This window comes from Eptesicus fuscus, chromosome 15, assembly GCF_027574615.1.
Source record: "Eptesicus fuscus isolate TK198812 chromosome 15, DD_ASM_mEF_20220401, whole genome shotgun sequence".
NCBI classification, from domain to species: Eukaryota; Metazoa; Chordata; class Mammalia; order Chiroptera; family Vespertilionidae; genus Eptesicus; species Eptesicus fuscus.
The window spans coordinates 63,732,269-63,760,195 of NC_072487.1; the positions used below are offsets into that span (position 1 = coordinate 63,732,269).

General features: G+C 51.9%; 1 protein-coding gene across 1 annotated transcript in view; it reads left to right on the forward strand.

Moving 5' to 3' along the window:
- The window catches only part of TTLL11 (tubulin tyrosine ligase like 11), a 183,152-nt gene extending 169,825 nt beyond the window's left edge, over positions 1–13,327 (forward strand). The window contains exon 9 of the mRNA XM_054727447.1: positions 12,537–13,327. Within this exon, the coding sequence (XP_054583422.1) occupies positions 12,537–12,820 (284 nt within the window). The 3' untranslated portion in view covers positions 12,821–13,327. The remainder of the gene's footprint in view (positions 1–12,536) is intronic.
- Positions 13,328–27,927: the final 14,600 nt, after the last annotated feature.

The window sequence follows — 27,927 nt, forward strand, 5'->3', positions numbered from 1 at the left end:
CCGCGGGCCGACGCTCTATCCACTGAGCCAAACCGGTTTCGGCTTTGTTTTGTTTTTTATCCACCCCAATTAAAAAATAATTTTTGTCTTTTAATTGATATATTTAAACCATTCACATTTAAAGTAATAATTGATATAGTTGGGTTAATAGCTACCATGTTTACAACTGCTTTCTACTTGTTGCACTTGTTCATTGCTTTTTTTTCAATCTTCCCTTCTTTTCTGCCATCTCTGGTTTTAAGTGAGCATTTTATATGATTTCATTATTTTTCTTTTTTAACATATCAATTATATTTCTTTTTTTAATTCAGTTGTCCTAGCGTTTACAATGCACTTTTCCAACTATAATAAATCCATTTTTAAATAACACTATGTCATTTCATAGAAAGTGCAGGTGTCTTATGATAAAACTATTCCCATTTGTTCCCTCCTGCCCCTCACAATGTTGATAGTATTTATTTCACTTATTCCTAAAATATTATCACCTAGTACATTGTTGCTATTATTAATTTGAACAGTAACCTATTAGATCAATGAAGAATAAGAAAAATTAAAAGATTCTATTTTGCCTTCATTTATTCCTTTTCTGGGTCTGTCATTAATTTTGGAAACTTCTCAGCCATTATTAGTTCATATAATCTGTCTCCTTTCTTCTCCTTCTGGTATTCCCATTACAAGTATATAACACCTTTTGTCATTGTCCCACTGTTCCTGGACATTCTCCTTTCTTGCATTCTTTTTTCTCTTTGCAGTTCAATGTGTGATGTTTCTATTGACATATTTCCAGCCTGACTGATTCTTTCTCTGGCCATGTCCAGTCTACTGGCAAGTCCATTGTGGGCATTCTTCATTTCTTTTATGGTGTTTTTATTTCTAGCATTTGCTTTTGATTCTTCCTTAGTGTTTTAATCTCTTACCTACATTACCCATCTGTTCTTGAACATTGCCTATTTTCCTCATTAGAGTCCTTAACACATTATTTATCTTTATTTTGAATTTCCCATTAGATAATATTCTAATATCTTTATCGTATGTGAGTCCAGTTCTGATGCTCACTTTGTCTCTTCAGACCATGCTTATTCTTGTCTTTTAGCAGGCCTTGTAACTTTTTGTTGAAAGCTGGACTTGATATATCTGGTACCTACTCAAAACTAAGGCAATCAGGCTTTTAATGTGAGGCTTTATGTTAACCTGGCTGGAAGCTGGGCTGTACTTAATGTTCACTGCAGCCGTGGGTGCCAGAGGCTTTTGTTTCCTTGGTTTATTTTCTCTCCCTCTTGCCTTTGGGTTTCCCAAAAACTCCTTTTTAAATAGAGTCTTTGTCATGCAGCCCACTCAGTTGTAATCCACTGTTGTTATATTGGAGCCCTACTGATGTGGTGGTAGAGTACTGCGGAGAGAAAACACTTTATAACCTTGTAATTAAATCAGATTCTTCCTGGACTGTGACTTTAGAAGTGTTTCTGAACCGCAATTCTTTGTCTTTAAATTCTAATGGCCTGTGAAAAGCTGCACAAATCACAAGCATTCCAGAAGTGTTCATCATACAAACGCTTTCAGAGATTTTCCATGGAATCCCTGGTGAAATCTGGGTTTAGTCATTTAACCTGAGAATGAAGTGAGAACCTCATGAGCTATCTGATCAGGTTGCTGTCTCTAGTCAAGTAGATGGTCAATTTAGCCAAGACAGAGCCTTACCCAGCCCATAGTTCACCATCTCTCTCATGGGGCCAACTCCAGTATTCACTGGTAGCATTCTCTGATGTGTGTTCATCTTACTGCCACAAAATTGTAGTATTTACAACCAGAAAGGCCTTAGAGATCATTTATTCCAATGCCCATACTTCACAGATGAGGAACTCTGAGACCCTGGCGAGTTAATGGGAGAACCACCTGCTTTTCATTGGCTTTCTACCTTCCCTCCCTGCTCTGTTTCTAGATCTTTCTAAGAAGTAAATCACACATTTCTTTTTTAGATAGCCAGCATACACGTTTGTGATGAAAACTACACTCTGCTCATCCTTCGTCCCATGGAGAGAAGAGAAAGTAGGGTCATGCCCTTGGAGTGCCCAGCATCCCACTGGAGGACTTGGGAGACTTCCATGGCTGGGTGTCCTTGACCTCCATGTATTCCCTGAGGTCTAGATAAATCAGTGGTTCTCAACTGGGGGCAATTTTGCCCCTTCCCTATGGGACATTTTTGGTTGTCACAACTGCGGAAGGAGGTTGCTATTAGAATCTAGTGAGTAGAGGCCAGGGATGCTGCAAAACATTGTGTAATGTACAGGGCAAACCCCACAATAGAGTCCTCTGGCCTCAAATCTGAAAGGGGTTGAGGCCGAGAAACCCTGAGATAGAGTATACCCCTTGAGTATCTCCACAACAGCTCCATGTGTACTTGAAATGCTTCCCTAAAAGGCAGTCCCCAGAGCTGTGGGAGCAGTTCCCTGTGCCCCACCACAGTCATAAGAAGCAGCTGCCGCCCAGCTCAGGGCACAGGATGGCAGCCTGCTGGGAAAGGGAGCACACCTGGACTGTTCATGAGACCTTACGTGACTGAGGTGCTTTTTTCTCGGTAGTAGGTGGGTATCTCTGCCCACACTTCCCCACAAATTGCGTCTGTGAAGGGAGGAGCAAGCTTATATAAGCGCAGCCTCATACAACCTTCTGTCGCTTTGGCACTCCAGGGCCTGGGACACCCGCTCCCTCCTGAAGTCTCAAAGGAACGTGGTTCTGTTCTGAACAGGCCCTGCAGGATAAAATCAGAGTTCTTCAGCCTTGAGATTGGCCTGGCCAGCCTCCTGCCCACCCTCTGCCACCCCAGCCCCCAGCCGCGCCCCACTCTCCTCCCACACACCCTGTGCAGCAGCCACAGGCCTCTCTGGCCAGGCCAACACGCTGCCATCTATGCCTCTGGTCAGGCACATCGCCCTGCCTGCCATGCCATTCCCTATCTTGATGGCCTGGACAGTGCTCACATGTGAGACCTTTGTGAAGCTTCCAGGCCCCTCTCCCTCCTTCCTGTCAGTCATGCCCTCTTCCGTGCTCTGTGGGTTCCTGGCACATTGGGCCCTTTATTCTCCGAGTAGCTATTTCCTGGACCCCTAAGGGTTCCCTGTTGCTCACCTGGTTAACACGGGTCGCACGACCTCAACTCTACCCCTTCTTCTGCCATTGATGCTATGTGATCTTGAACGAGTCACTTGCCCACTACACTCGGTGCACCTGGTAACCAGCGGTGGCACTGTAGTGTGTTCCTCACATGGTCCCAAGTAGAGGAGGTAATAGAATCCTCACCAAGCTCAGAACTCTCCCTAACTCGGTTTGCAGTGGTCCCCTCGCCCCTACCCAGACAGCCCCCTGCTCCTGAAGTGAGTACAGGGAGAGGAACGTTTTCCTGCACTAATAAAATTACCTTCTCTAAAGAAGGCAATTTGCATGTTAATGTTTTGGGTAATTCTGTGCAGCTCCAATGCCCTCAGGGCTGCAATTTCTCGCTGACAAAGTGACAAAAATAAACTCCCGCATAAAAGAGCATTTCTCTTCTCTCATTTGTACTCTAAAGTGACATTCTTAATGTGAGTCAAGTTGAAACCCACCTCTCTGTCTTATTTTTGACACTGATCTGTCTCCCCTCACCTCTCCAAGTGACAGGCCGGTTCCTCAGAGCTCCTAAAAGGGGTCTCTCCTGAGGACAGGGCTCAGTCCACCTCCAGGGCTCCTGACTGGTCTCCTGTGAGTCCCAGAAGGCCCAGCCAGTTCACTGGGGCAGGCAGAGGGAGCCAGGCAGCGCTGTCTTTGCTGGCTGAGAAGGTGGTCTAACTGCCCCCAACTGGACTATTTGAGAAACGAAGAACAGCTGCAGTGGATGGAGATTCTGAGCCTCTGTCCCCAGCAGCAGATGGTTTCTCTGCCAGGCTTAGCCCCTCTGATGGCTTAAAGACAGTGGAGAAAGGTCACATTTACAGGGCATCTTCCATGGGCTGGACACCAGGTGGGGCCCCTTCCCTCTATGAAACCTCCCTCACTTTCCCCCTCCAATAAGAGCCAGGCAGGGTAGGTAAGAGTTGAGGCTCCCAAAAAGAGCCAAAGTCCCCTAGCAGATCCTGGGTTTGACCTTAGGCCTCTGTGATACAGAGTCAGGTTCTATCCTAAATGGATGCTGAAGGCTTGCTCACAAAATCCGTCAGTGACCCAAGCAGGGAAGGGAGGAGAGAATTGACATTTGTCAAACACCTACCACGTGCCATGAGCTACACAGATCGATTTCATTCAGTTAGTCAGCTGATGTTCAGTTAGTCAGCTGATGTTCAGTGAGGCTGACCACATGGCAGGTACTAGTAGTGATGGGATGTGCAGTGACCAGTACCCAGGCCCCAGGCCCCTGACAGTCTAGGAGCAGAGATGGACAGACACTAAACACAGAAACACAAAAATAAATGTGATGAATTCTTTGAAATAAAATAACTGTTTTTAAGGAGAATAGCAGAGAAGGCCTGATTTATATTAGGAGGTGGATCAGGGAGCTGAGATCTAAGTGCAAACTGGGTGGAGACCAGGGAAAGGGTGTCTGGCAGAGGGACGGCCCGGGACAAGAGCCCCAGCTGGGAAAGTGTGTGGCACCTTCTAGGAGATGAAAGACAGCAGGGCGAGGGGGCAAGACATTAAACATAGGGGCACTCAGGACAAGGGGGTGCACTGGGTTTGGAGCGCTGCAGAAGCAGGCTCAGAGCGGGTTACCGAATATGGATTGTGTTCCGAGTGTTGTGGGGCAGCTTAAAGCAGGAGAATCCCCGGCTTGGTTCTTGCTTCTAAAAGGTGCTCTGGGTGCTGGTAGGAAGGGGGCAGGCTGGACGCAGGGACACCTGCCAGGAGGCTGCGAGGGAGCCCAGGGGAGGGATGGCCTCTCCCGCTGTGGATGGGTGTGGTGGTGACGGTGGAGATGGAGAGCAAGGGTGTGAAGTACTCCAGATGTTGGGGGAGGAGTTTCAGCATGGTTCTTGGACTTCTGGCTTAAGCAAGGGTTTTATTTATTGAAATGGGTAGGATTTAAGGAAGAGTAGGATTCGGAAGGGAAGACCATGAAATCTATTTCTAAGGGGCTTTTAGAGATGCTAATGAGATATCACAGTTAGGGGGTCAGCGGGGGAGCAGTCTGGCCTGGAGATAAGGACGGGAGGCATGGCTATTTAAAGCCTAGGCAATGAAGGACAGCAGGAGAGAAGAGCAGCTGGGCCCGGGCCAGGTGAAGCAGAGAGAAGCCAGCAGAGGACAGGTGAGCCTGAGCCGGAGTTCCCAGGAAGATACAAAGAAAAGCAGGCCAGTGGGGTGTCAGAGCGAGAAGAGAATTTTTCAAGAAGGGAGGTGTCCACGTACATTAACAAATGCTGAGGAGAGAGCGAGCTAAGAGGAAGGGAAGGGACAGTTCCCAGTCTTTTGGCAAAAGCGGTCGAATGTCCCCCCAGTGAGCAGGAGGAAGGCCGTGGAGCAGCGGAGTGGCAGCATCTTTCTGGGAAATTTGGCTCATCAGGGAGCAGTGATCGAATGCCCAGTGAGATGCCCTGTCAAGGCCGCCTCTTCAACAATGCAAGACCCAGGGTATCTGATGGCTGATGGGCACGATCCAGGAGAAGGGAAGAGACTGAGGAGCAGGGGCAGCAGGCACTAACTCCAGACCACCTGCCTCTCCTTCCTTAGGGCTCTGTACGCTTGCCTGCCTCTCCCAGGCAATTCCAGGCTTCTCCTTTGCATTCTAACACTCCACTCCCCAGTTCCACAGCCCTCTCTCCCCTCCCTGTGTCCCCTTCCCTTCCACACAAGGGCTTGCATCCCCCTACCCCACCCCCACATCCACCTGACAGGTGGTCAGGTGGTATTAATCATCGGCTGCTGCCTTACAAATCCTGCAGAGCCAGGCCATTGTGGGGAAGCGTGAGATTTGCTCTATGGGAAAGCAGCCCAGTGGGGAGGCTTTGCACACGTCAGCTCCGAGGTAGAGCACACACAGCGAGAAGGGGCCTCCTGGGGACGTGCTGGGCACCCCACACTGGAGATGGCCACGTGTGGGCTAGATGACCGTTGTTTGCAGTGTCAGGGAGGGCAACCTCGGCTGCGAATCTCACAGGGAAAGTACGGGAAGCTAGACAAATAGTGCTAGAATCAGTTTTGCCGACTCACGATTTACGGCTTCTTCCCCGCCTCTCTGAGTAAACCTGACACTGGGAGGGCAGACTCACAGAGCTTAGGTTCAAATCCCACCACCACCTCCAGTCTCGGACTCGGGGGAACGTCTCTACCTCCCAGCACCCCAGAAGCCTGCAGGGCCAACCAAGACAAGAGCAAAGCTTCGATATGTCATTAAACACAGGTGAACAACCAAAGGTGGAATGGGATCCTAAATGCACCTACCACCCAGATTGCGTTTAGAGGATTACCTGAGAGGGTCCCAAAGAGCTCGCCACAGTGCCTGGTATGTACTAAGCATGCGCCATATGCCAGCTGCTCTTATTCATTCTTGTTGTTTTTGGTGTTATTATCATGTAAGGTCTGGATTGCAGATCTTCAAAGTCCTTTCCGAGCCAGGGATTTTGAGCACTTGCTGAGGAGTGAGTGTTGAGCCTCAGAAGGTCCCGTTGGAGCCATTAATCACACAAGAAGGGTCTGGAATAGCACGAAGAAGTTGCAGGAAGTGGTGACCAGTCCTAAGACTGTCTTCCCAGATCATGACTTAGGGACTTGTGTCCATGCTGTGTGGAATCAGGGGTGACGCTGAATGGGACTGGACCTCTGGGGCAGTCTGGGGCAATGGTGTGACCTGTGGTCAATGAAATGATGGAACAGCTGCCTTCATCTTTGATTATGTTTGTTATTGGTGCTGCAGGCCCCGGGGGTGGGGAGGGTAATGGTTTTCTGCAAAGTCTGTTTACGGTTCCTTCCTGACCCTTATTAGTTTTTCCATCTAGCCAAGGACAAAGTTGACACTTAAACACTATGACTGTGAGAATGTGACTTCCGTGCCGAGCTCTCCCTTTCTTCTCTGGAACGATGGGCTGTGAGAGGAGGTTCCCGCCTGGTGTGGGGAGGGGCCATGTGGAGCAGTGTTGGCTCTCAGCCCCACCACTCTCCCAACAGTGTGACCTTGGGCAAGGGAAGTGTGACCTTGGGCGAGGGAAGTGTGACCTTGGGCAAGTGGCTGGGCTGCTTGGGTTGCTGTGAGATTAAATGAGCATGCACAGGGAAAATGCACCGTAAGAGTCCTGGCGGGCAGAGCGTCCTCAGTAAATGTGGTGTGTGATTTTAGTTACCATTTTTAAAACATTCCGTAGCTGCCATCATCCCAGTGCTTCTGGAATCCAGAGAAATTGCCCAGGCTGCCGCTCATTTTACAGAGGGGAGAAGTGAGGCCAGGCGCTGGAGGTAACTGCTCAAAGCCACGCAGTGCACAGGCGCAAAGACCTGACCTCCCTGCAGGGTTTCCTCCTGTGGCCCAGTCCGTGGGCTCATTCATCCTGCAAACACTTGTTGAGAGCCGCTCTGTGAGAGCTGGAGAGGGAGGCAAAGGCCCCCAGGCCTCGCCACAGTCACGTGTGGAGACAAGCAGCCAGCTCCCTGCATGGAAGGGTAAACCAGTGTCCTGAGAGCACTGTGGTCGGTCGCTGTGAGGGGAGGGTGCAGCATCAGAGTGGGGGTGACGGGCAGCGGCGCCCCTGCTATTTTGAAGCATGTATTGAGCTTTTCTGGGCAGTGCCTTGTAAAAGGGGCAGACAGTACAGTCCCCACTTTACAGGCAAAGAAACAGAGACCTTGAGAGGTGACAGGACTCACTAGAGACTAGACAGCTAGTTAGTAGCAGAGTTGGGACCCAGCCCAGCCCGTCTGACTGCCAGTCACTGTTCGACAGACCTGAATGCCACCTCACCGGGAATGCCCAGGTTTGCTGTCCCTGTGCAGTTCCTCGAGACACCACCCCCTACACACACACACACACACACACACACACACACACACACACACACACACAGGCCTGGAGAGACCCAAGTGATGTCTGGGGCCCGTGCGGCAGCAGACCGGGAGCCAGGCTGGGGGTGCCCAGGAGTGGTGAGCGGACTGGGAAGCTGGTGATTAACCACCCGGAGTCACGCCGCCTTCACAGATCGCTCTTGTGGGGAACATTCCACCGCACGGAGAGGAATCACTGAGCTAATTCTAGTCAAGATCGCTCAGCTTTATTTCCTACCGACGCTTCCAAACGGAAGGCTGTGTACTTACACATTTAGGATCGCACTGTGAGACAGAAACGTCTATTCTGGGTGAGTAATGGGAAGGAGATTGAAGGGCTGGGAGAGAGAACGGACTGGGAAAAGTTGCCCTCGCCCAGCTCACTAGCACCGTGAAACCGAAGTCCTAGCAAGGAGCTCAGTGTGTCCAGAGGAAAAGAAACATCTCCTAGCCAGTCTGGGGCAGTGTCTCTGGCAGCCCACAGTGATTTAATTATCTCACATGCAAATGTGCCCTGTGAACTAGAAGATGGTTCGTGGGTGTCCGATGTAGGCAAGCGCGTGCCATAGGCAAATGGCTGGGCCTGGGAGTCGGATGGGCGTGGGTGTAAGTGCTGCCTCACCCACGTGGGGGGCCATGACAAGCTGCTTGCCGGTCTGGGTGTTTTCCTCAACGGTAGATGGGGAGCACTTGCAGGAGCATCGTCTTCCAAGCATTGCTCTGAGGGCCAGATAAGGAAACGGATGTTCTTTATAAATTGGCAAGTGCTGTGCACTCGCAGGTATTATTCTTGTTTCCATCCTTAAGCCCCAAAATAGACGATGGGATTATCAGAGAGCAGCCACCAGGGCTGTCACTAAGCCGGGTGCAGGACCCCTCCCTGGGAGTGCAGGGGGGAGGACTGGAGCCAGAGGAGCCTGTGGGCCCGCCCTCCGCTGCCGGATTGACAGAATGAGGCCATCTTCTGTCAGGGGCCGCATCCCAATATCCAAGTGGCCGTCTGGGTGAGAGACGTGCGTACGGCTACAACTGGAACGTTTCAAAGGCCGCTTTCTCCAGCGACATCCGTCAGCCCAAATGGAGTTTCAAAAAAATACTCAACAGCTTATCTTGGGGCGTGGGAGGCAGGTGGGGACAGCCTTGTGCAGAGCCTGGCAGACCGACTGCGCCTGGCTGCTGGCAGCCCACAGAGGAGGAGGCCGTCCCTCACTTGCTGCAAGGCGGGCGTCTCTTCTTTCTTCTCAGCAACTGGAATTAACCCTCCTTGCAGCCGTGGAGTAAAGAGTCAAGATAGTGGACCTGGGGTCTGCCGCCTCTCAGCTGTGTGTGACTTGGACCTCTAATGCGAAACGGGTTTGAGTTTGATGCTTCCACCTACCTGCTTCATACGGTTTCTGTGGAATTAAGTTAAATAACCACACTTAGCCCAGGGCCATGCACTTAATGAGGGCTCAATAAACATTCACTGTTATTGTTTCCTTTCATTACTTTTACTGTAATGGGTCACTAAAGCAATGTTACCAAAGACATGCTTCCAACTCTGATCAGAGCTGCGAGGGGTCTTAGGGGGCAGGGAAGAGGGTAGGATTAGTTATATTTCTGATGAGTGGCTCAGGTCATTTTAGAGACTTGGCTAGTGGTAGGAGAGTGTCCCCAGGTGCTGGGGTGCACCTTAACAGAGCTGAGCATGCTGGGGTGCTGTGGGCTTGATTGTGTCCCTGCCAAGTCCATATGTTGAAACCCTAACCCCAATGTGACTGTATTTGGAGACAGGCCTCTAAGGAAGTAATGGAGGTGAAATGAGGTCATAAGGTTGGGGCACTGATCTGATGGGACTGTGTCCATATAAGAAGAGAGACCAGAGAGCTGGCTCACTCTCTGCCATTGAGGACACAGTGAGAGGTGGCCGACTGCAGGCCGGGAAGAGAGACCTCACCAGAGCCAAACTGCCGGCACCTGACCTCCAACTTCAATGACGTCCCTTTCCTCTTTACTTCCTCGTCTATTTTCCACATGTGTATTAGTTAATAGATGTCAAAGTAGAACATATATGCAGAAAGCTTACATTGTATTTTTTTTTCAAAGTAATACAAGTGCATAACTTCTAATTTAAATAGTAGCAAAGAGCTCATAATTAAAAGCAGCGGCCCTTGCACCCCCTCTTTCCATGGCCTATTTTAGAATTCATATGTGTTTACTACAGAAAATATAGACAAGCAAACCTAGTATAACATTAAACCACATTTCTCATTTTAGAATTTCTTCCAAATCATTTAGCCATGCATTTTTCCCCGGGAAAGGTCCTCAGTGTATTTTTTCTGTGCATTATAGCTCTAATCACTGTCTGCCTTCGATTAAGGGGAGGAAACAAATATTTGCTGAGTAGCAGGCGCTCAGCCCTTGCTGCTCAGAGTGTGTTCTGAGGGCCAGCAGCCAGGCATCATGGGAGCTTGTCAGGAATGCAGGGTCTCAGGCACCACCTCAGATCTGCGTTTTGACAGGATTGTGGTGCCCGGGATGCATGTTGAAGCTGGGGAGGGCTGTATGGACTCGAGCTGCTCACAGGCGCCGTCCACGCACTGCTCCTCACAGTCCCGATCAAGAGGCTGAGCCAGCATGCAAACACGTGCTGCCGCCTTTGTTGGGAAACGTGCCTCAAGATGCTGCCAGCTGAACTAAACAGGTGATTGATGAGAAGGGGGACTTACATTCGGGCCCGAGCTCCTTATCTTGTCAGGGCCAGGACACGCAGTTCCCGGACATGGCACCAGGCTGCAGACCACACCTTGGGTAGTGCTGCTTAGATCACAAGCAGGCAAGTTCGGGGCTGGGACGGCACTGGATCGCGACCTCTTCCACTCTGCATGCGCCTGACTCTCCCACCTACAGTGACACACACGCGCAGGCAGGCACATCCTAGGAGAGCCCTGGCCCCGGACTCGGTGATTAGGAAGCGTCTGCCTCTTGATTCCCTGCCTCTCTGTCCCACCAGCCCTCTGTGTGCGTTACAGGGTTTTCACCAGGGTTATTGTTCCCATTGTCAACTCCTCCTGTCAGGGCCAAGCAGAGCAGGGGACTTGCAGCGCATCTGGAGTCAAAAGAAGCCGAGCAAAGAAGCCTTGGTGGACTTGGAAAGAGACAGAACAACTTTGCTCAGCTCAAGTTCCCAAGGGAAAGAGCTCTCAGATCCCAGGGTCCACATAGACCCCAGTATTTACAAACTCCAGGCCTGGCTCCACCTGTGGTGGCAGAAGTGGGTGAAGAATGCCTCTGAGCCAGAAGCAAGGCCCCTGGGAAGGTGTGGGCCGGCAGAGGCAGAGCCAGCCTCACCTCAGGCACTGCAGGGTCTTGGGCACCACCTCAGACCAGATTCGGTCCAGCCTGTGTCACCTTCCCCAAGGAGCCCAGGGAATCCCATGAATTTGGGTCATGGGTTCATTTTCACTTGGCCATTGGGAAGCCTGAGAACCCTTCATACCGCACAACTTAGTTAAACAAATTGGGAGTTAAAGTTTGAATTTTCAGGCCACTGTTCTCTGCTGTGTGACCTTAAGGAAGTTACTCAACCTTTCTGAGTCAGTTTCCTCGTCTGTAAGGTGGGGCATAATACTAGCCTCGGAAAGGTGTTGTAAGGATTAGTGATAATGTCTGTAAAGTGCCTAGAACCAACTCGTTCATTCATTCAGCATGACGATATGGAGCACCTTTGGGTGCCTGGGACTGGAGGTGCAGTGGTGAGCTGGGGCTCAGAGCCAGCAAGGAAGACAGAGTGTCAAAGAGCCACACAGACGAGCACTGGGCAAGCTGTGGTGTGCGCTCCAAAGGGAAGTGTAGGGGGGCCGGGGCAGCTGTGGGGCCGGGTCTAAGCTGGGAGCCAGGGAAGGTCTCTGAGCAAGTGGTTTTGAGCTCAGATCCCAAGAAGTAAGAAAGGATATTCCAGGAGCACAGAGGGGACTACTGTTAATACGATGCAGAATATAGTTTTGGGTAGAGAGAAGGGGTCAGTTGTATTTTACTCTATGAGGTAAAATTTACATACAGCCAAATGCACACATCTTAAGGTCCAAGTTGATGACTTTTGACAAATACACCCACAAAGCCAGCACCTCTATCCAGATGTGAAACATTGCCATCAGATTGGGCTGACCTGAGTAACTGTCTCCGGTCTGGTGGAATCAAAGTCAGGGCCTGGCTTTTAACAGGAACATTTTTTTGGTGGTGCAGAGGGCTACAGCTTTGGACTAGGCTTAAATCCCAACTCCACCACTTCCTACCCAGAGGACTTGGCCCAGGTCTCCCCACCTCTCTGAGACTCAGTTTTCTCATCTGTAAAATAGGGCTAATTAAACCTACTGCATAGGGTTGCTTAAAGGATTGAATCTGCCAAGGGTTGTATATGCCCAGCTGGGCGTGTGGTGGGTAGGCGCCTGTGATTGAGCCCTGTTGCATTTCCAGAATGGGAACTCTGGTGGGAAGCGCTAGCGATTGGAGTCGGGGCAGCTGTCGCACACCTGCTAACACTGGTCTCTTCCCCACAGGGATGTGCCTGCAGGCCTTCGTAGAGGCTTTCTTTTACCTGGCTCAGAGGAAGTTCAAGATGCTGCCCCTGCACCAGCAGGTGGCCTCGCTGATCGACCTGTGTGAATACCACCTGTCCCTGCTGGATGAAAAGCGTCTGGTGTGTGGCCGGAGTGGCAGGTTGGGGAGCCGGCCCCCTCACGGTGGCATGCCCCAGGAAGTCACCCCGGCTGCCCCGCTGGCGGAGGGCCACCTCCCACCCGGCACAGGCAAGCTCTCCCAGTCCCCACGCGCCCTGTCCTGAGGGCCACTCTGTCCTCCCGGAACAAGCAAGCCCTTCAGGGCTGGAGAGAGGCCCTGGGCTCCCCACGTGGAGGAACGCCGGCTGCTGGGATTCCTGCCGGGACTCTGCGAGCTATGGGTCCTGCGCTTCGGGAGGCCGACTGACTCGCGCCCACCTTCCTCCCGGTGCCTCGTGGTGGTAAACCTGTTTACAAGTCACAGTGGACATATGACATCCCAAAGGCGACAGGTGGCATCTCCTAGTCTGAGCTCATTGGAAGCGACAGCGGGGGTGAAACTGTTGTGTTTGGGGCACCAACGGCCCCAGACTGCGCTGTGGTGAGGAAGGGACATGAGGCAGCCGAGTCCTGGGTCTGCGGGCCCAGAGGGAGCATTGGCTGAAGCCCGGAAGCATCATGCCTACTTCCTGTCTCCGCTCTGCGGGATGGAGTGGAAATACCCGAGACTCTCCCATCCGATCATGTGCTACATTGGTGTAGTTAACAGATTAGCCTCATTTATTTCATTAGCTTGCCTTTTGCTGCAGTGTTCAGTTTGTTATTAATTAAGAAATAATTAACTAAGAAGTCACTAACTACGGCTCCTCAAGTCTTCAAGCTGGCAGGAGCCACAGGGGTCATTTTGCCTGATTTTGTTTGACCTTGACCCCAAGGCAGGAGTCCCATGGTTGTATGGCCTCTGACTGAAGCCCTCCCCGTTTGGGGTGCTCTCTGTGTGGCCAGCACTGCCCAGGGCTCCTGTGTGCTGGGCATCCTGGGTGAGAGGAGGAGGCTCCTGAGGGGAGGAGACAAGACCGGGTGAGGGTTAGGAGGAGGAGGAACATGAGGCCAGACCCAGGTGCCAGAGGTGGTGCGAGGAAAAGGGGAGCTCCTTGCACAAGAGTGGGCTCCCCTCCTGTCTCCACCTGTGTCCCCTCCTCTCAGAGGGGAAGCCACAGGGGCATTGTGGGTATGGCCACGGGCAAGTGCGGACCTAGGGCCCACCCACAACACGTGGCGGAGGCTGCCCTTGCAGAGTCACGCTCCCCACAGCGTTGTTGGATTTGGGTTAATGTGGCCCTTGCTCAGAGGGTCCCCTTTCATGCGTCCTGGCAGCCCTGGGAAGAGCTGACATCGCACTCCGAGTCAGGAGGATGCCAGGTCTGAGGGCATCAGCACAGTGCCTGGCACACAGGAGGCTCGGGAAATGCTCAGAGAGGAAGGGCAAGGAGGAGGGTCCTGTGGGCAGGAGTGTGCCCCGGACCAGCACGTCTGTCCTCCGCCTCCTCGGCTGTCCTTGTCTTCCCCTCCCACACCCCGCCCTGTCTCCGGAGTCCCCTTCGCTCAGGCCCACTGGAGCAGGTGAGGCAGCACAGAGCCGCACACCGTCCCCAGCAACTTGCACTCAGCCTCCCAGGAAAGTCTCTAAACCCAAAGAGAAGGTTGTTAATCAACATCCTGCCCACTCTTAGCCAGTTATTTTACAGCAGGACCCTCCTTCCCGCCAGCCATTCTCTCCAAGAATGACACCTGCTTCCCCTGCATACGCTCCCAGGCAACGCCCTGTCCTGCGGCCTCCTCCCTCCTGCTCCTCAGAGCACAGGCTGCTCCGCCAGGGTCAGGGTCTAGATCTAGAAGGGTCCCCATCCCTGCAGACACAGCAGAGTAAGCCCCGCCCCCCACGCCCCATGGGGTATTAGGGAAATGAGGCCGCTGGTTTACAGGAGGCCTGATGGACGGGCCCTGTTTTCCCGATGCTGTTGATCAGAGGCCACTCCATTGCCAGAGTGAGTGATGGGAGACCGTCCCACCTCTTCAGTGTCTAACGGAAGCCCCACCGTGTTCACCCTGCTGGTAACTGGCGCCGGTTTTGCAGGGTGTGACTGAAGCGATAGCCAAAGCAGACATCTCCTTCCTCCTAGCAGAGAGGCTGGACCCGGAGCCCAGGCCAGAGCCCAGCCCTGTGCTTGCCTGTGGGATAAGCCCGTCTCAAGAAGGCCCTCGCCTCCACCGGCCTCCCCTCCCCCCTCCCTCCAGCTGATTCCCGCAGACTGTCCAGCCACCGGCCCTCACTGTTCCCCTGGCTGAGTCCCTGGAGGGCAGCCTCCAGCACGGGCTCTCCTGCCTTGTTTGGGGTGCGTGCATCACTGGGCATGGGTGATGTCGCCGCGGCACCGCGGCCTGGCCAGAACAGGGCAGCAGAAGGTGCTTGTAACTGCGCGTTGGGTCCAGTGCAGCTGTTAGCAGGGCCTCTGGAGACGGCACCTCCATCTCCTAAACATGCCTCCTTCCCCTGTCTCCCTGGGGCTCTGTCCACTCTCCCTAGCTCAGACCTCATCATCTCTCACCCGGAATTCATCTGTCTCCTGCCTCTCCACCCCTCAATCCATCCTCCATCCCTCAGATGGAAGGAACTCGGAGAACCACAGGCTGACCACAGGAACCCCTACTCCAACCAACCCTCATCCCTTCCCCGATGAAGCCCCAGCCCTTGATGCCAGCACTCAAGGCCCCTCATAATCTAACCTCTTTCTTCCTAAAACACCCTAGATCCACTCCTGGCCCACAGCTCAGGCGCCCTGCCCAGACCCCGTGCTCCCACTGCTCTTTGTATCTGTTGTTGTTTTTTAATCTTTATTGTTGGAAGTATTACATAGGTACTTCTTTTTCCCCATTAACCTCTTCTAGCCCACTCCCTTCTGCCCCCACCCCTCCCCCAGGGCCTCACCACCCCATTGTCTGTGTCCACGGGTTATGCTTATAGGCATACAAGTTTATTGGTTGATCTCTTCTCACCCACCTGCCTTCCCGCTGAGGTTCAATAGTCTGTTCATGCTTCTATGTCTCTGGGTCTATTTTTGATCATCAGTTTATTTGGTTCATTAGATTCCACATATGAGTGAGATCATGTGATACTTACCTTTCTCTGACTGGCTTATTTTGTTCAGCATAATACTCCAAGTCCATCCATGCTGTTGCAAATGGTAAGAGTTTTTTTCTTTTTTTATTGCCACATATCCATTATGTAAATGTACCCCAGTTTTGTTTTGTTTTTTCACTCATCTGCTGATGGGCACTTAGGCTGTTTCCAACTCTTGGCAATAGCTCTGCTATGAACATAGGGGTGCATATATTCTTTCTGATTAGTGTTTGGGTGTCTTAGGATACATTCCTAGAAGTGGGATCAATGGGTCAAATGGCAGTTTCAATTTTAATTTTTTAAAGAAACTCCATACTGTTTTCCATACAGTCTGCATTCCCACCAGCAGTGAACTAGGGTTCCCTTTTTCCACAACCTCTCCAACACTTGTAGTTTGTTGATTTGTTGATGATAGCCATTCTGACAGGTGTGGGGTGATATCTCCTTGTCGTTTTGGTCTGCATCTCTCCAATGATTAGTGACTTTTTCATATGCCTCTTGACCTTCTGTATGTCCTCTTTCGAAAAGTGTCTATTTAGGTCCTTTGCCCATTCTTTAATTGGATTGTTTGTCTTCCTTTTGTTAAGTTGTATGAGTTCCCTGTATATTTTGGAGATTAACCCCTTATTGGGCTCTCTTGTTGTTTTGTTGATGGTTTTTTTGCTGTGCAGAAGCTTTTTATTTTCATGTAGCCCCATTTTTTTCTCTTTGGTTTCCTTTGCCCTGGGACAGTGGTCGGCAAACTCATTAGTCAACAGAGCCAAATATCAACAGTACAACGATTGAAATTTCTTTTGAGAGCCAAATTTTTTAAACTTAAACTTCTTCTAATGCCACTTCTTCAAAATAGACTCCCCCAGGCCGTGGTATTTTGTGGAAGAGCCACACTCAAGGGGCCAAAGAGCCGCATGTGGCTCTCGAGCCGCAGTTTGCTGACCATGGCCCTAGGAGATGTATCCGTAAACATATTGCTTCGATAGCTGTCTGAGATTTTGCTGCCTATGGTTTCTTCTAATATTTTTATGGTTTCATGTCTTACATTTAAGTCTGTTATCCATTTTGAGTTTATTTTTGTGTATGGTATAAGTTGGTGGTCTAGTTTTATTTTTTTGCATGTATCTGCCCAATTTTCCCAACACCATTTGTTGAAGAGACTGTCTTGACTCCATTGTATGCTCTTGCCTCCTTTGTCAAATATTAATTGAGCATAAGGCTTGGGTCAATTTCTGGATTCTCTGTTATGTTCCATTAATCTATATGCCTGTTCTTGTGCCAGTACCAGGTTTTTAGTATAGTGGCTTTGTAGTATAACTTGATATCTGGTATTGAGATCCCTCCTACTTTGTTCTTCTTTCTCAGGATTGCTGCAGCTATTCGGGGTCTTTTTTGGTTCCATATAAATTTTTGGATAGTTTGTTCTAGGTCTGTGAAATTTGCCATTGGTATTTTAATGGGGATTGCATTGAATCTATAGATTGCTTTGGGTAGTATGGACCTTTTAATGATGTTGATTCTACCAATCCATGAATACTGTATATTCTTCCACTTGTTTAAATCTTCCTCAATCTCTTTTTTCAGTGTCCTGTAGTTTTCCGAGTACATGTCTTTTACCTCCTTGGTTAGGTTTATTCCTAAGTATCTTACTGTTTTTTGTCTTTGTATCTGTTTTCACCATGTGGGAAGAGAACATTCTGGTTCTTACCACGATGGGAAGGCCACAGGGTGCGGGCCCACTCTGTGCTCGCCTGTCCTTGCATTTGCTGTCCCCTCTCTCTCTGTCCAATGGAAACATTTCTCTTTCAAGGTCAAGCTCAAATGTCCCCCATGCAAATCCCCTAAACAGAATGAACCACACCCTCCTAAACCTGTGAGAACCTGGGAAGTTCCTTCATTATTATCACACCTGCCCTGTGGCATCACAGCATTGCTCCCACCAAGCAGTGAGTTCTTTCAGGGGCAGGCAGGGGCAGGGTTCATGCCGGCCCCTGGGTGGTCCATGTCCGCTGTCTCTCCTGCTCCGCAGCAGCCTGCCATTGCGCAGGGGTGGGGTGGGTCAAATCAGATGATCTCCACGAGAGTGCTGACAGTGGGGTGGGGTGGTAGGACCTGCTGCGGAGGAGCCCACTCAGAATGGCGCTCTGTGCCTTTTCTAGAACCAGCTCCCTTCCCACCGAATTTGACATCAGTTCAACACAGCACAGTTTACAAAGCACTTATACAGCCCCTTCTCATTCAGTCCCCCTCAGCCCAGCAAAGGATAGGGGTTCTCATCACCGTCTCTTCACATATGGGGACTAATGTGCAAGGCCTCGTGGCTGAGCCTGGACTCCTAGGGAGGTCCCCTGGCCCCAAACCCCATGCTCCTTTCTCGGCACCATAGCTGTGCAACCCAGCAGGGAGAGGGTTTGGGCCCATTTCCCAGATGTGGAAGCCCGCGTCTCAGAGAGGCTGGGAGAGGCTGGGGGCTCAGCTCAGGGCTGTCTGGTCTGACCTCTTCTTGCTGAGCCCCCAGAAGGGCTCTGTAGGCCATGTGCATCCAAGGGCTCTGGGTCCCTGAGCCTCGTGAGGGGGCACAGGCCTCTCTCACTTGATCTCTGGGAACGCAGAATGAAGGATGGAAAGGATGGTACACATAGAAGGTGTTTCGTAAAACAAAGTGCTGCCCAATGCTGTGTTGTCTTCAGACGGGCTCTCGTGTAAGCCAGGTGTGGGGGGGTTGGGTGGGGAGGAGGGAAAGGTTCCTTCTTGAACGTTGTAATCCATCTAGACAGACACGGCAGCCGCCCGCTCCCTCAGTGCCTCCCCCCATCCTCCCACACGAAGACATCCCCGGGCTGAGAAATGGCCTCTGCTGCTCCCCTGGCACCTGGCGTTTGCCTTGTGATTGGCGGAGTATCAGGGCAGAATAGCTTAATTGTTTTAATGTCTTGATTAATGGCCCTGCAGTTGAGAATTGGGCTTGAGATGCTGGGCATCTGAGCGTCTTCCCTGGAAGCTCAGAAACGGCGCCCTGTCCCCTCTGGGAGCCCGGTCCTCTCTGCAGGGTGTGAACTCACCGCAGACCCGCCTCTCCTTGATGGAGCCTTCTGCCAATCTCCTGCTTGGTTTGATGGATGTGAGGGACATTTCCCCGCGTGGCATATGGATTTCTCCCTCTTGGGATACGTTCACATTGTTTTCTGTACCCGGGGACAAAGGAGCTTTGCAGAACAGTCAACATATTCAATTACCTCCATCTCTAGTAACCAAAAGTCTTGATTTGTATGTAACTAGAAAGGCCCAGTGCTTGTGCATACGGTACACACACGCGCGCGCACACACACACACACACACACACACGCGCGCGCGCGCACATACATGCACATACGCATGCTGAACACCACTGAGCTTTGGTATAAAATGACAAAATGACTGATGTTCTTCTCGTTTCTGACCATTGGCCTCTGAGTCTCATGTCGGGAGCAGAGAACGGGGCTCGGTGCACCGGGGGTAACACATGAGCCCACCAAGAGCTCGCGGAAATGCTTGCTCCCACGCGGAGGCGTTTCCTGAGGTTCAACCAGCACCCTCGTCTCAGGCCACCGGGACCTGCCAGCTTCCCCGGGTCCCTCCCGGCCGCAGAGGCCAGGCCAGGAGCTGGACAGTGAACGAAATCAGCGGGATGCTCTCCCTTCCGAGTGGGGAAGACGAGGGCTGAGAATCCCAGAGGAGGCCCTGGGTCATGGTGGGAAGGGCGAGGGAGGGGCTGGGTTTTGCTGTCTGTCACTCTCACTAAGTGACCAGGGACTTCACCTCTTTGCCCTCGTCCTGGCCTCTACGGGGGAGACCATGCCATCATGAGTGTGAGGAGCCTGGCTTGGGACCTGGCACCGGGAAAGCATCTTAATAAATGTCTGCTGAGGGAAGGAAAGAGGGAGCCAGGGAGTCCTCTGCCCACCTCGTGGCTCCCTGCGGTCTGGCCAGAGGGTCTGGTGCTCGAGCCTCCTCCCTCCGTGGGGGGCTTTGCTGCTTGCTAGGCTGCTCCTGCCTCTTACCGGCTTTTTAAAATTCTTTATTAAATTTTCATGGCGCATAAAGTCGAGGTTCCATCATTCGGCCTTAGTTGTCTTGGTAACTTTGTAAAATGCAATAATAAAATGAAGCTGAGTGTTGCTAACAGTCTCATTTATATAAACGGCCGCAAAGTATTGATGATTTTGTTCTGTGTGATAATGTTTGACAGCAAGTCCACCAGGATGGACAAAGCTTATTCATTTTGGGACAATTGGTGAGAAAGGGGCTTCTTTTAATTTTTCCTTCCCTGATGGCTAATGTTGGCCTGGGAAGCTAAATGTTGCCTCAAGGAACCTGGGAGACCCCGGGGCAGCTGGAGGGAGGTGTTTGGAAAAACCCCCACCTTCATCTACAGGGGAAAGTCACCCTTAGGAATGGGAGGGATGTGTCCCTGGAGTTTGGACACCTGTCAGGGGCTCTGTGGCAATGGCGGTGAGGCGGGTGGCTTGCTCCCCTTCTACAGCCGAGGCCACCGTAGGGGCCCTGGTGGGACAGCATGGAGAGGGAAGCAGCCGAACACATTATTATTGCAGGTCAGCATGGCCCAGGCCCCCATAGAGCCACGACACCAGAGCCTCCTGCCCCAATGCCAGGGCTCCTGGCTCCACGCAGGGTCCAGGGACGACACTTCCTCTGTGCTCACACGCCCCATGCGAAGTGGCACCTGCTGCGGGGAAAGGACACAAGCCTCGTCCGGGCAGAGAGGGGCCTTGGCGCAGGGCTCAGAGCCCCTTGCTTCAGGGCAGCCGGGAGTGTCCCCACGTTCCGCAGTCTCCACGTACTAAAATCTGGAAGACTGTCATGCAGTTTACATAACTTTCCTTTTTAAAAAAAGCTTTTGAAGAGTTTTGAGTCTGGTGGTATATCTGGAAAACTCACCTTCATGGAAATTCATTCTTCAAGGAGCCTGGGTAAAAATGAGAACCACGCCTGGGAAGGACACTCAGCCACTTGGCATCTTGTTGCTTTGATTGTTTTTTAAAACATGCAATGGCTACACACACACACACACACACACACACACACAGTGCACACGTGAGGGTAATGCATATGTGTATGTATATATATAGCCAACAGCACAGAACGACATACATTGACAAGTCATTTTCTATTCACGCCTGTCCCTCAATCCTCAGTCTGTTCCCAGAGGCAAATACAGTTTCTGGGTTTGCGTGTCCTTTCCAAGCCAGCCCCACATGTGCAAGAATCCTCACACGTGAGTGATACCCCTTTCCTCCTTTTGCACACTGACCTGCAGTCTGCTTTTTTCACTTAACACTGTTTCTTGGACATCGTTGCAGGATGCGTATGTGCAGGCTGGCTCAGTTTTTTATTGGCATCACGGCATGCCGCTATATGACGCACTGCAATTACTTACAACACTTGAGTTTACGGAACTGGTCCCAGTTGATGCTTTTAGGTTGTTTCCAGCTTTCTGTTGCTACATACAGTCCTTCAGGGATGTTCTTGCACATGCATCTTTCTATATAGGAATGAGTGTGTCCTATAGTCGAATTGCTAGGTCAAAGGGTACATGCATATTAAACTGCAATCGCTATGTCAAATTGCCCTCCAAAGAGACTGGACCAATTTTCAGTCCCGCCAACAAGGTGAGAGGGTCAGTTCCCCCTCCTCCCAACATAGCTATTGTCAAAACGGTGACCTTTGCCAACTGATGGGTGAAAAACATGTCACATCCTGATAATAAATGTAACGTTTGTTTCTCTCATATGATGAAGTTGAGACTTTTATGTGTTGAAAAGCCATTTGTATTTCCTTTTCTATGAGCTGGCTGCTCATGTTCTTTGCCTATGTTTCTACTTGTCTTTTTCATGTGGATTTGTAGCATCTCTTTGCAGATGAAAAGAATTCACCTATTGTCATATTTTTGCAAAATATGTGCTCTATCTGGGCCGTTTTTCAGCAGCCAGCTGTCTCTCTGCTTCCAACACACTCTCCGAAGGCTGCCTGAGTGGCCTTTCTCTAATGCCAACTGGCCCTGGCCGGGGTGGCTCAGTTGGTTGAGCTTTGTCCTGTACATTGAAAGGTCGTCGGTTTGATTCAGGGTCAGGGCACATACCCAGGTTGGGGGTTTGATCCCTGGTTGGGTTGCGTGCAGGAGGCAACCGATGGATGTTTCTCTCTCACATCAATGTTTCTCTCTCACTTCCTGTCTTCCCCTCTCTCTAAAATCAATAAAAACATATCCTCAGATGAGGATTAAAAAAATAAAATGCCAGTCTGATCATGTCACCGTCCTACCTAAAGATATAAAACAGCTTCCTGCCACCTGGGTCCAGCTGAAATTCCTCCCTTGGTTTGGGGGGTCCTCCTTTTGGGGCCCAGTCTTTCCCCAGCCAGGCCAACAGGGCCACCATGTGCAGCCTGAAGGCTGTGCACCGCACTGGGGGCGGTGCGGGGGAAATGACATACAGAGAACCTCAGGTGCGCCCCCTGGAGGTGAACACTGGGGCAGGCTGCTCAGCCAAAGCCTCTCCCCCAGAACCTGACCTCAGGTCTCACCACACTTTTGGCCATTCCCCAGGGCTACACCCAGGCTCTTCCTCTGTCCCTAACACCCTTCCATCCCTGTGCGCTGGTGAGCTTCCTACTCACCCAGCAGATGACAGTCACCTCCTCTGCAAAGCTGATCCTACTCCCCCAGGCCAGCTCATCCCTGCCTCGGGCCCCCACAGCCCTCCTGTGTTCCTTTAACCCACTTCAAGGTGATTCTCACTCTATTGAAGGACAGTGCTCATTCACGTCTGGATCCCACCCCAGCCAGAGCCCGGCACAGAGGAGGTCTCAGGGAACGTGTGGAATGAATGAATGACTGGAGGTCGCCTTCACGTGAGGAGTGAGGGGTGAAGCAGGCTGTTCTTCTGTATAAATGTCCATTCAACCCTGCAAAATGCAAGTTCTTAAAAAGGCAGCAGACTGGTGCTTCCCGGGAATTCCAGTCTGCAGTGGAGGCCTTTGTATTTAGTAGGTGTTGCTCTTTTCAGATGATAAAGCAAAGCCCTTCCAGGGAGCAGGTTGCCTCTCTCCCCTAATTCCCTGGAGGGGCATCGTAATCTCCGTGGGGATTGCCCAGGGGCCCAGGGAGCTGCCTGGTCTGTAAAGGTTGATGGGGTGCAGGCACTAACGCAGCTCCTTCTCCCCAAACGCCCTCCTCCCGCCCCTGTTGGGTCAGCCCTCACCGCCCATCCCTCCTCAGATGGGAAATGTGGCCACAGCTCTCCTGCTCTGCTGTCATCACCCACTGGGCACCTGCGGGCCTCCTGCTACTTGGCTCACCTCCTGCCCTCTGTTGACCTTTCCCCTGCATCCTGGAGACCCTTAAAAGTGTGAGTTGGGTAATGGTCCTCCCAGCTGCTCTTTCCCCCATGGCTTCTCCTCACTCTGAGGATCAAGGTGAGTCCCTGCCTGGCCCCTGTGGCCCTTACAGCCTCCCCGTGCCCTGCACCCCATGGGGTCTGTGCCTTTCCAGCCCCTCCCCCCCAGGCACCGTGTCACCTGGCGAAGGCCTGCTGAGCCGGCAGGGCTCCGTGTCACCACCCCTTCCCCCTACTCCCCACCCCCACTCCCCACCCCCACTCAGTAACTACTGAGAACCTTCTGAGCGCCAGCCAGGCCCTGGCGAGGGGACAATGTGAGCGGACCTGGCCCTGCCCGCCTGGAGCTGAAGGGCAGACAGCGGTTAACAGGTGCAGAGGCAGAGGCGAGAGCAGAGAGGAGGGCTTTGCAGGGCTGGGTGTGCTCAGCTCCGAGGGGCTGGCCAGTGGGAGATGTCCTCCTCCTCCCTCGGGAGGGAGTTCGGAGGACAGCACGCTCAGGTTGTGTTTTGGGAGGTAACGGAGTTCAGGGTTTGGAGGGTGGAGTGTGGAGCTGGTGGAGCACGCCTGGGCGTGGAGAGGCTGCAGCAGGGCGTGGGGGTCCAGGCGGGAGGGGATGCAGCTGGAACCCGGGGGCACTCAGGACTCAAGGCTTATAGGAGGAAAACGGATGGCCCCTCACGTCACGTGATTGGATGCCATCTACCTCCCTGCGTGAGGGCAGGGTCTTGTCCGTCCTGTGAGCAGCACTCACAGAACCCAGCACAGGCTCAGTCCATCACAGGTGGAAGTTCTGGGAGTGAATGAATGGGTGAGTGAGTGAGTGAAGGAATGACAGGTGAGAGGGAATCGTGTGGAGTTAATGAATTTAACAGACGGGGAAATTGATGCTCTGTGTTGTGGGGTGGGGTGGGGTGTTAGCTGGGGGAGCCGGTGACAACCCTGGGGTGGGGCACAGCCAGCAGCAGACCCAGGAGGGAGGCCACAGGCTGCCTGCCCAGGCCCCGTCTCCTCCCACCTCTCTCACAAATCCCTGTTTTCATAACTTGTCATTTCCCCACACACCCACAGGCAGGAACACACACTGTCCCAATAAATAAATCTGGGCCACTTTTCAGCATCGTTTAACGTCCCAGGAAGGTAGGATCACGTGGCAGCCAGCAGCAGCCCATTAGCCGGCAGGCTGAAGCATATCATATTAAATTCCACGGCCGGCGGAGCCCGCGAGACCCCGTGCGGCTCGGAAGTCTGCGCTGATTTATTAGAATGCGATCCTGCTGCTTATTCCCCATAATGAACACGTCGCCCCTCCTCCTGCCAGGACCCTGTTCCCCAACCTCCACCCGGGAAACAGGGCCTTGCACTCACTCCCTGCCTACAGCTGGAAAGGAAGAGGGGACGTCGTGGGAGGGAAATTGTCGGGGGCAGGTTCTGGGCTGGGGGTGAACCTGGATGCTGTTTGCGGAGTCAGACTCAAGGCATCGCACTACCTTCCTGCCCGGCCCTCTGCCCACTGCTCTCTGCCCTGGGTCTCCCCCATCACCTCTGGGGAGCCTTCAGCACGGGCGGGCCAGGCGCACCAGCCCAGCTGTGCACAATGGGACGCATCCCCACAAAGCTATACAAGCCACACCTGACAGGCCCACGTGCAGAGCGCACCCACGGATACCCACCCATTCCAGCGTGCAGGCTACACCTGCGACGCCAAACACACCACACCCATCACAGCTAGTATACCTGGTACATACGCACACACACGTTCACTTCTACTTGTGAATTTCCAAGCAGCAGATGAACTTTGTTATTAATTGCCTCTTTTATTGATGGGTGGTAAATATATATATATATATATATATATATATATATATATAGCCTTTCCTTTTTTGAACCTACTATGTGGCAAGCATACAAAATTGCATAAACTTGGACCCAAACCCACATCAACAACCTGACGACCCCTCTGCCGCAGAGGGAAGCCCAGCGCTACGTTCTTTAGAATGTCGCATCGATTTTCCTCTTAGGTTGGTTCCTTTCTGTTTCTGTGAGTTCAACACTGCTGGCCCCCAAAAATGGCTATTTCATGGTTATATTCATTTGCTTTCCTTGAATTATTAGTTTAGATGAGTGTATTCTCACTTACTTATTGTCCATTGCTATTCCTTCTTTGCGACTTGTTATTTCATATCTTTGCCTGTTTCACTGCTAGGATAATTGTTTAATTCTTCAAATTTCCAATTATTTGTCTTTTGCGATATTCTCAGATAATTCTTTGAGTTGATTTTCTAGAATGCGATCCTGCTGCTTACTTCCCATAATGAACACGTCGCCCCTCCTCCTGCCAGGACCCTGTTCCCCAACCTCTTCCACAACTGACTTTTTTTTTTCCTGCAAAAAGCTTTATTGTTTCGTTTGGTCCCATGCATGGGAGAGGGCTTCGGGGTGGTTACAGAATGGCTAGTAGTTTCGGGGAGAGGCTCAGGTAACAGCCAGACACCAGGGGATGCAGAGGGGCCCCTCAAAGGCCTCGGGCTCCAGAGGCTCCTAGTCGTGCTGGAGGGGGAGCCTTGGAAGAGGGACTCGCCCCGCCCAGCCTGGGGGCCGGCAGCCTGCGGAGGTGGCAGGTGTGGCCCATCTTCTCGATGAGTTTCCCCTCCTCACCCGGAAGTGGTTCTCCGGGAGGTCACAGAGCTGAGGGTCTGCGCGGGGAGAACCCAGGGCCGGCAGCTCCCAAGGGCCTGGGTCCGGCTCCTCTCCAAGGCCAGGGCGGCCCGTGGCTGAGTTTTGCCCACTCATCTGGGGAGGCCTCAGCCCGTCCTGGAAGAGAATGGGCCACCGCGCTGGTTTTGCATCTTTAAGAGCCGCCCAGCGCCCTCAGCTTCTTCTCCGCCAGCTCGCAGAAGGAGTGGCCCCCGCCCCAAGACCACATCCTCATGGAAACAGCAGCCCCGAGAGAGGTAGGTGTGCGGGGCCCGCAGAGGCAGGCTGGCCGGGCGGTTGACCGCAGCCTCCATCCACCTCGGTGGAATAATTGTGACGAATTGGGGAGCTCATGGTTGTTTGGCAACAAGGAGTTAAGGTAGAAAAACACCCGGTGTGTTGGCTGGTCCCGGAGGTGGTTGTGAAGGGGGTGACTGGATAAGACGGAGGAGAGTGGCCGGAGGCTGGAGGAAGGGGCGTCCCTGGGTCTGTTCTGTCCAAACACCGTTGAAGCAGGAGACAGGTCCGGGACCGCCGAGGGCACTGTCCATAACTGACTTTTAAGCCCCACGGAGTTTTTGGTTCTTATCAGTGATATTCTTTTTTAAAAAAATATTTTTATTGATTTTTAGAGAGAGAGGAAGAGAGAGAAAGAAAGAAACAGAGAAACATAGATGTGAGAGCCGGATATTGATTGGCTGCCTTCTACACGCCCCCTACCAGGGATCGAGCTTGCAACAAGGAATTGAACCGCATTCATTCAGGACCTCTGGATAGGCTGCCGCAGACCTGGCACGCTAAGGCCGGGCGCGCCACGGGAGCAACGCACGGCTCTTGGCGGTCCTGGTTGGCCGGCTCAGTCTGCGCCTGTGCCCTCCCCTCCCTCAGGGCAGGCGGGGCAGCTCCACCTTCTCCCCCTTCAGGTTGCTTCTCCTCTCACCAGCCTACACCTGTTCTTCCTGCCTCGCTTGATGCAGGAGTCACCAGGATACTTGTTAAACTTCAGAGTCCGTGGGACTAAGGTATAGAAGCAAACTCACATGTTATAAAACACATCTGTTTATGTGCACATGCATATGTGTGGATGTATACTTGAATTGTAGGTATATGTGTATACGTATATACATTTATTTCCTCACTGTCTGCTGAAAAGGTCAGCAAGAAAGGGCATTCCAGTCGCTCAGATCTAGCTTTGTAATGTCATTCCCCAGGGCTTTTCGGAGACATGACTAATCCCATAGCTGGGCCAAGGTAGGTACAAGGTGAGCTGAGGCATCTCGAAGTGCCAGAAAGTCAGGAAATGCTTGGAAACAACACTGGGGACATGTCGCTAGGACACGGGCACCAGTTTGAAGGGGCTCCCTGTGGCCAAATCTGGGACTCTTTGAGCACCAAAGTAATTAAGTAGAGTAATGAATTAGAAACCCTTAATAATAGGACTTCATGAGTCCATACCGATAATAAGACGAAAGCAAGTACATGGGGAGAAGGGAGGAGGCCCTTTGCGGGGAGTCAGCTGGTGAAGTGGAACGAGTTCTGGAATTGACACATCTTTTGCAGCCCTCCCAGGAAGGACTGGATCCATCGAGAACCATTATCAGCCCCAGCCGGTTTGGCTCGGTGGGTAGAGTGTTGGCTGCAGACTGAAGGGCACCTACCTCGGTGGCAGGCTTGACCCCTGGCTCTGGTTAGGGCACGTGTAGGAGGCAACCAGTCAATGTTTCTCTGTCTCTCCCCTCCCCTCCATTCTCTCTGAAAATCAATGGAAAAAATATCCTCAGGGGAGGATTACCAACAACCACAAAAAAGAATCATTAATAGTTGCTAAATGTCTAGGAGGACATTTTTATAAGGAGCAGGATTTTGTGTGGGTTCAAAAGGTCTCCTCACATACTGCTCATTAGTTGTAAGCAAGGCAAAAAACACAACAAAACCCAGTAATCATACAATGGCGACATTCGACCACGCCTTGGGCAGGTGATCAAGATTAACATCACCAGCGAGGGACAGATGGGCGTCATAAAGACTTACTATGTATGTGTGTGTGTGTGTGTGTGTGTGTGTGCGTGTCATGTGACGTTACATGCTACCCTGTAGATTTGTGGCAGGAAGGATGCAACCCCGT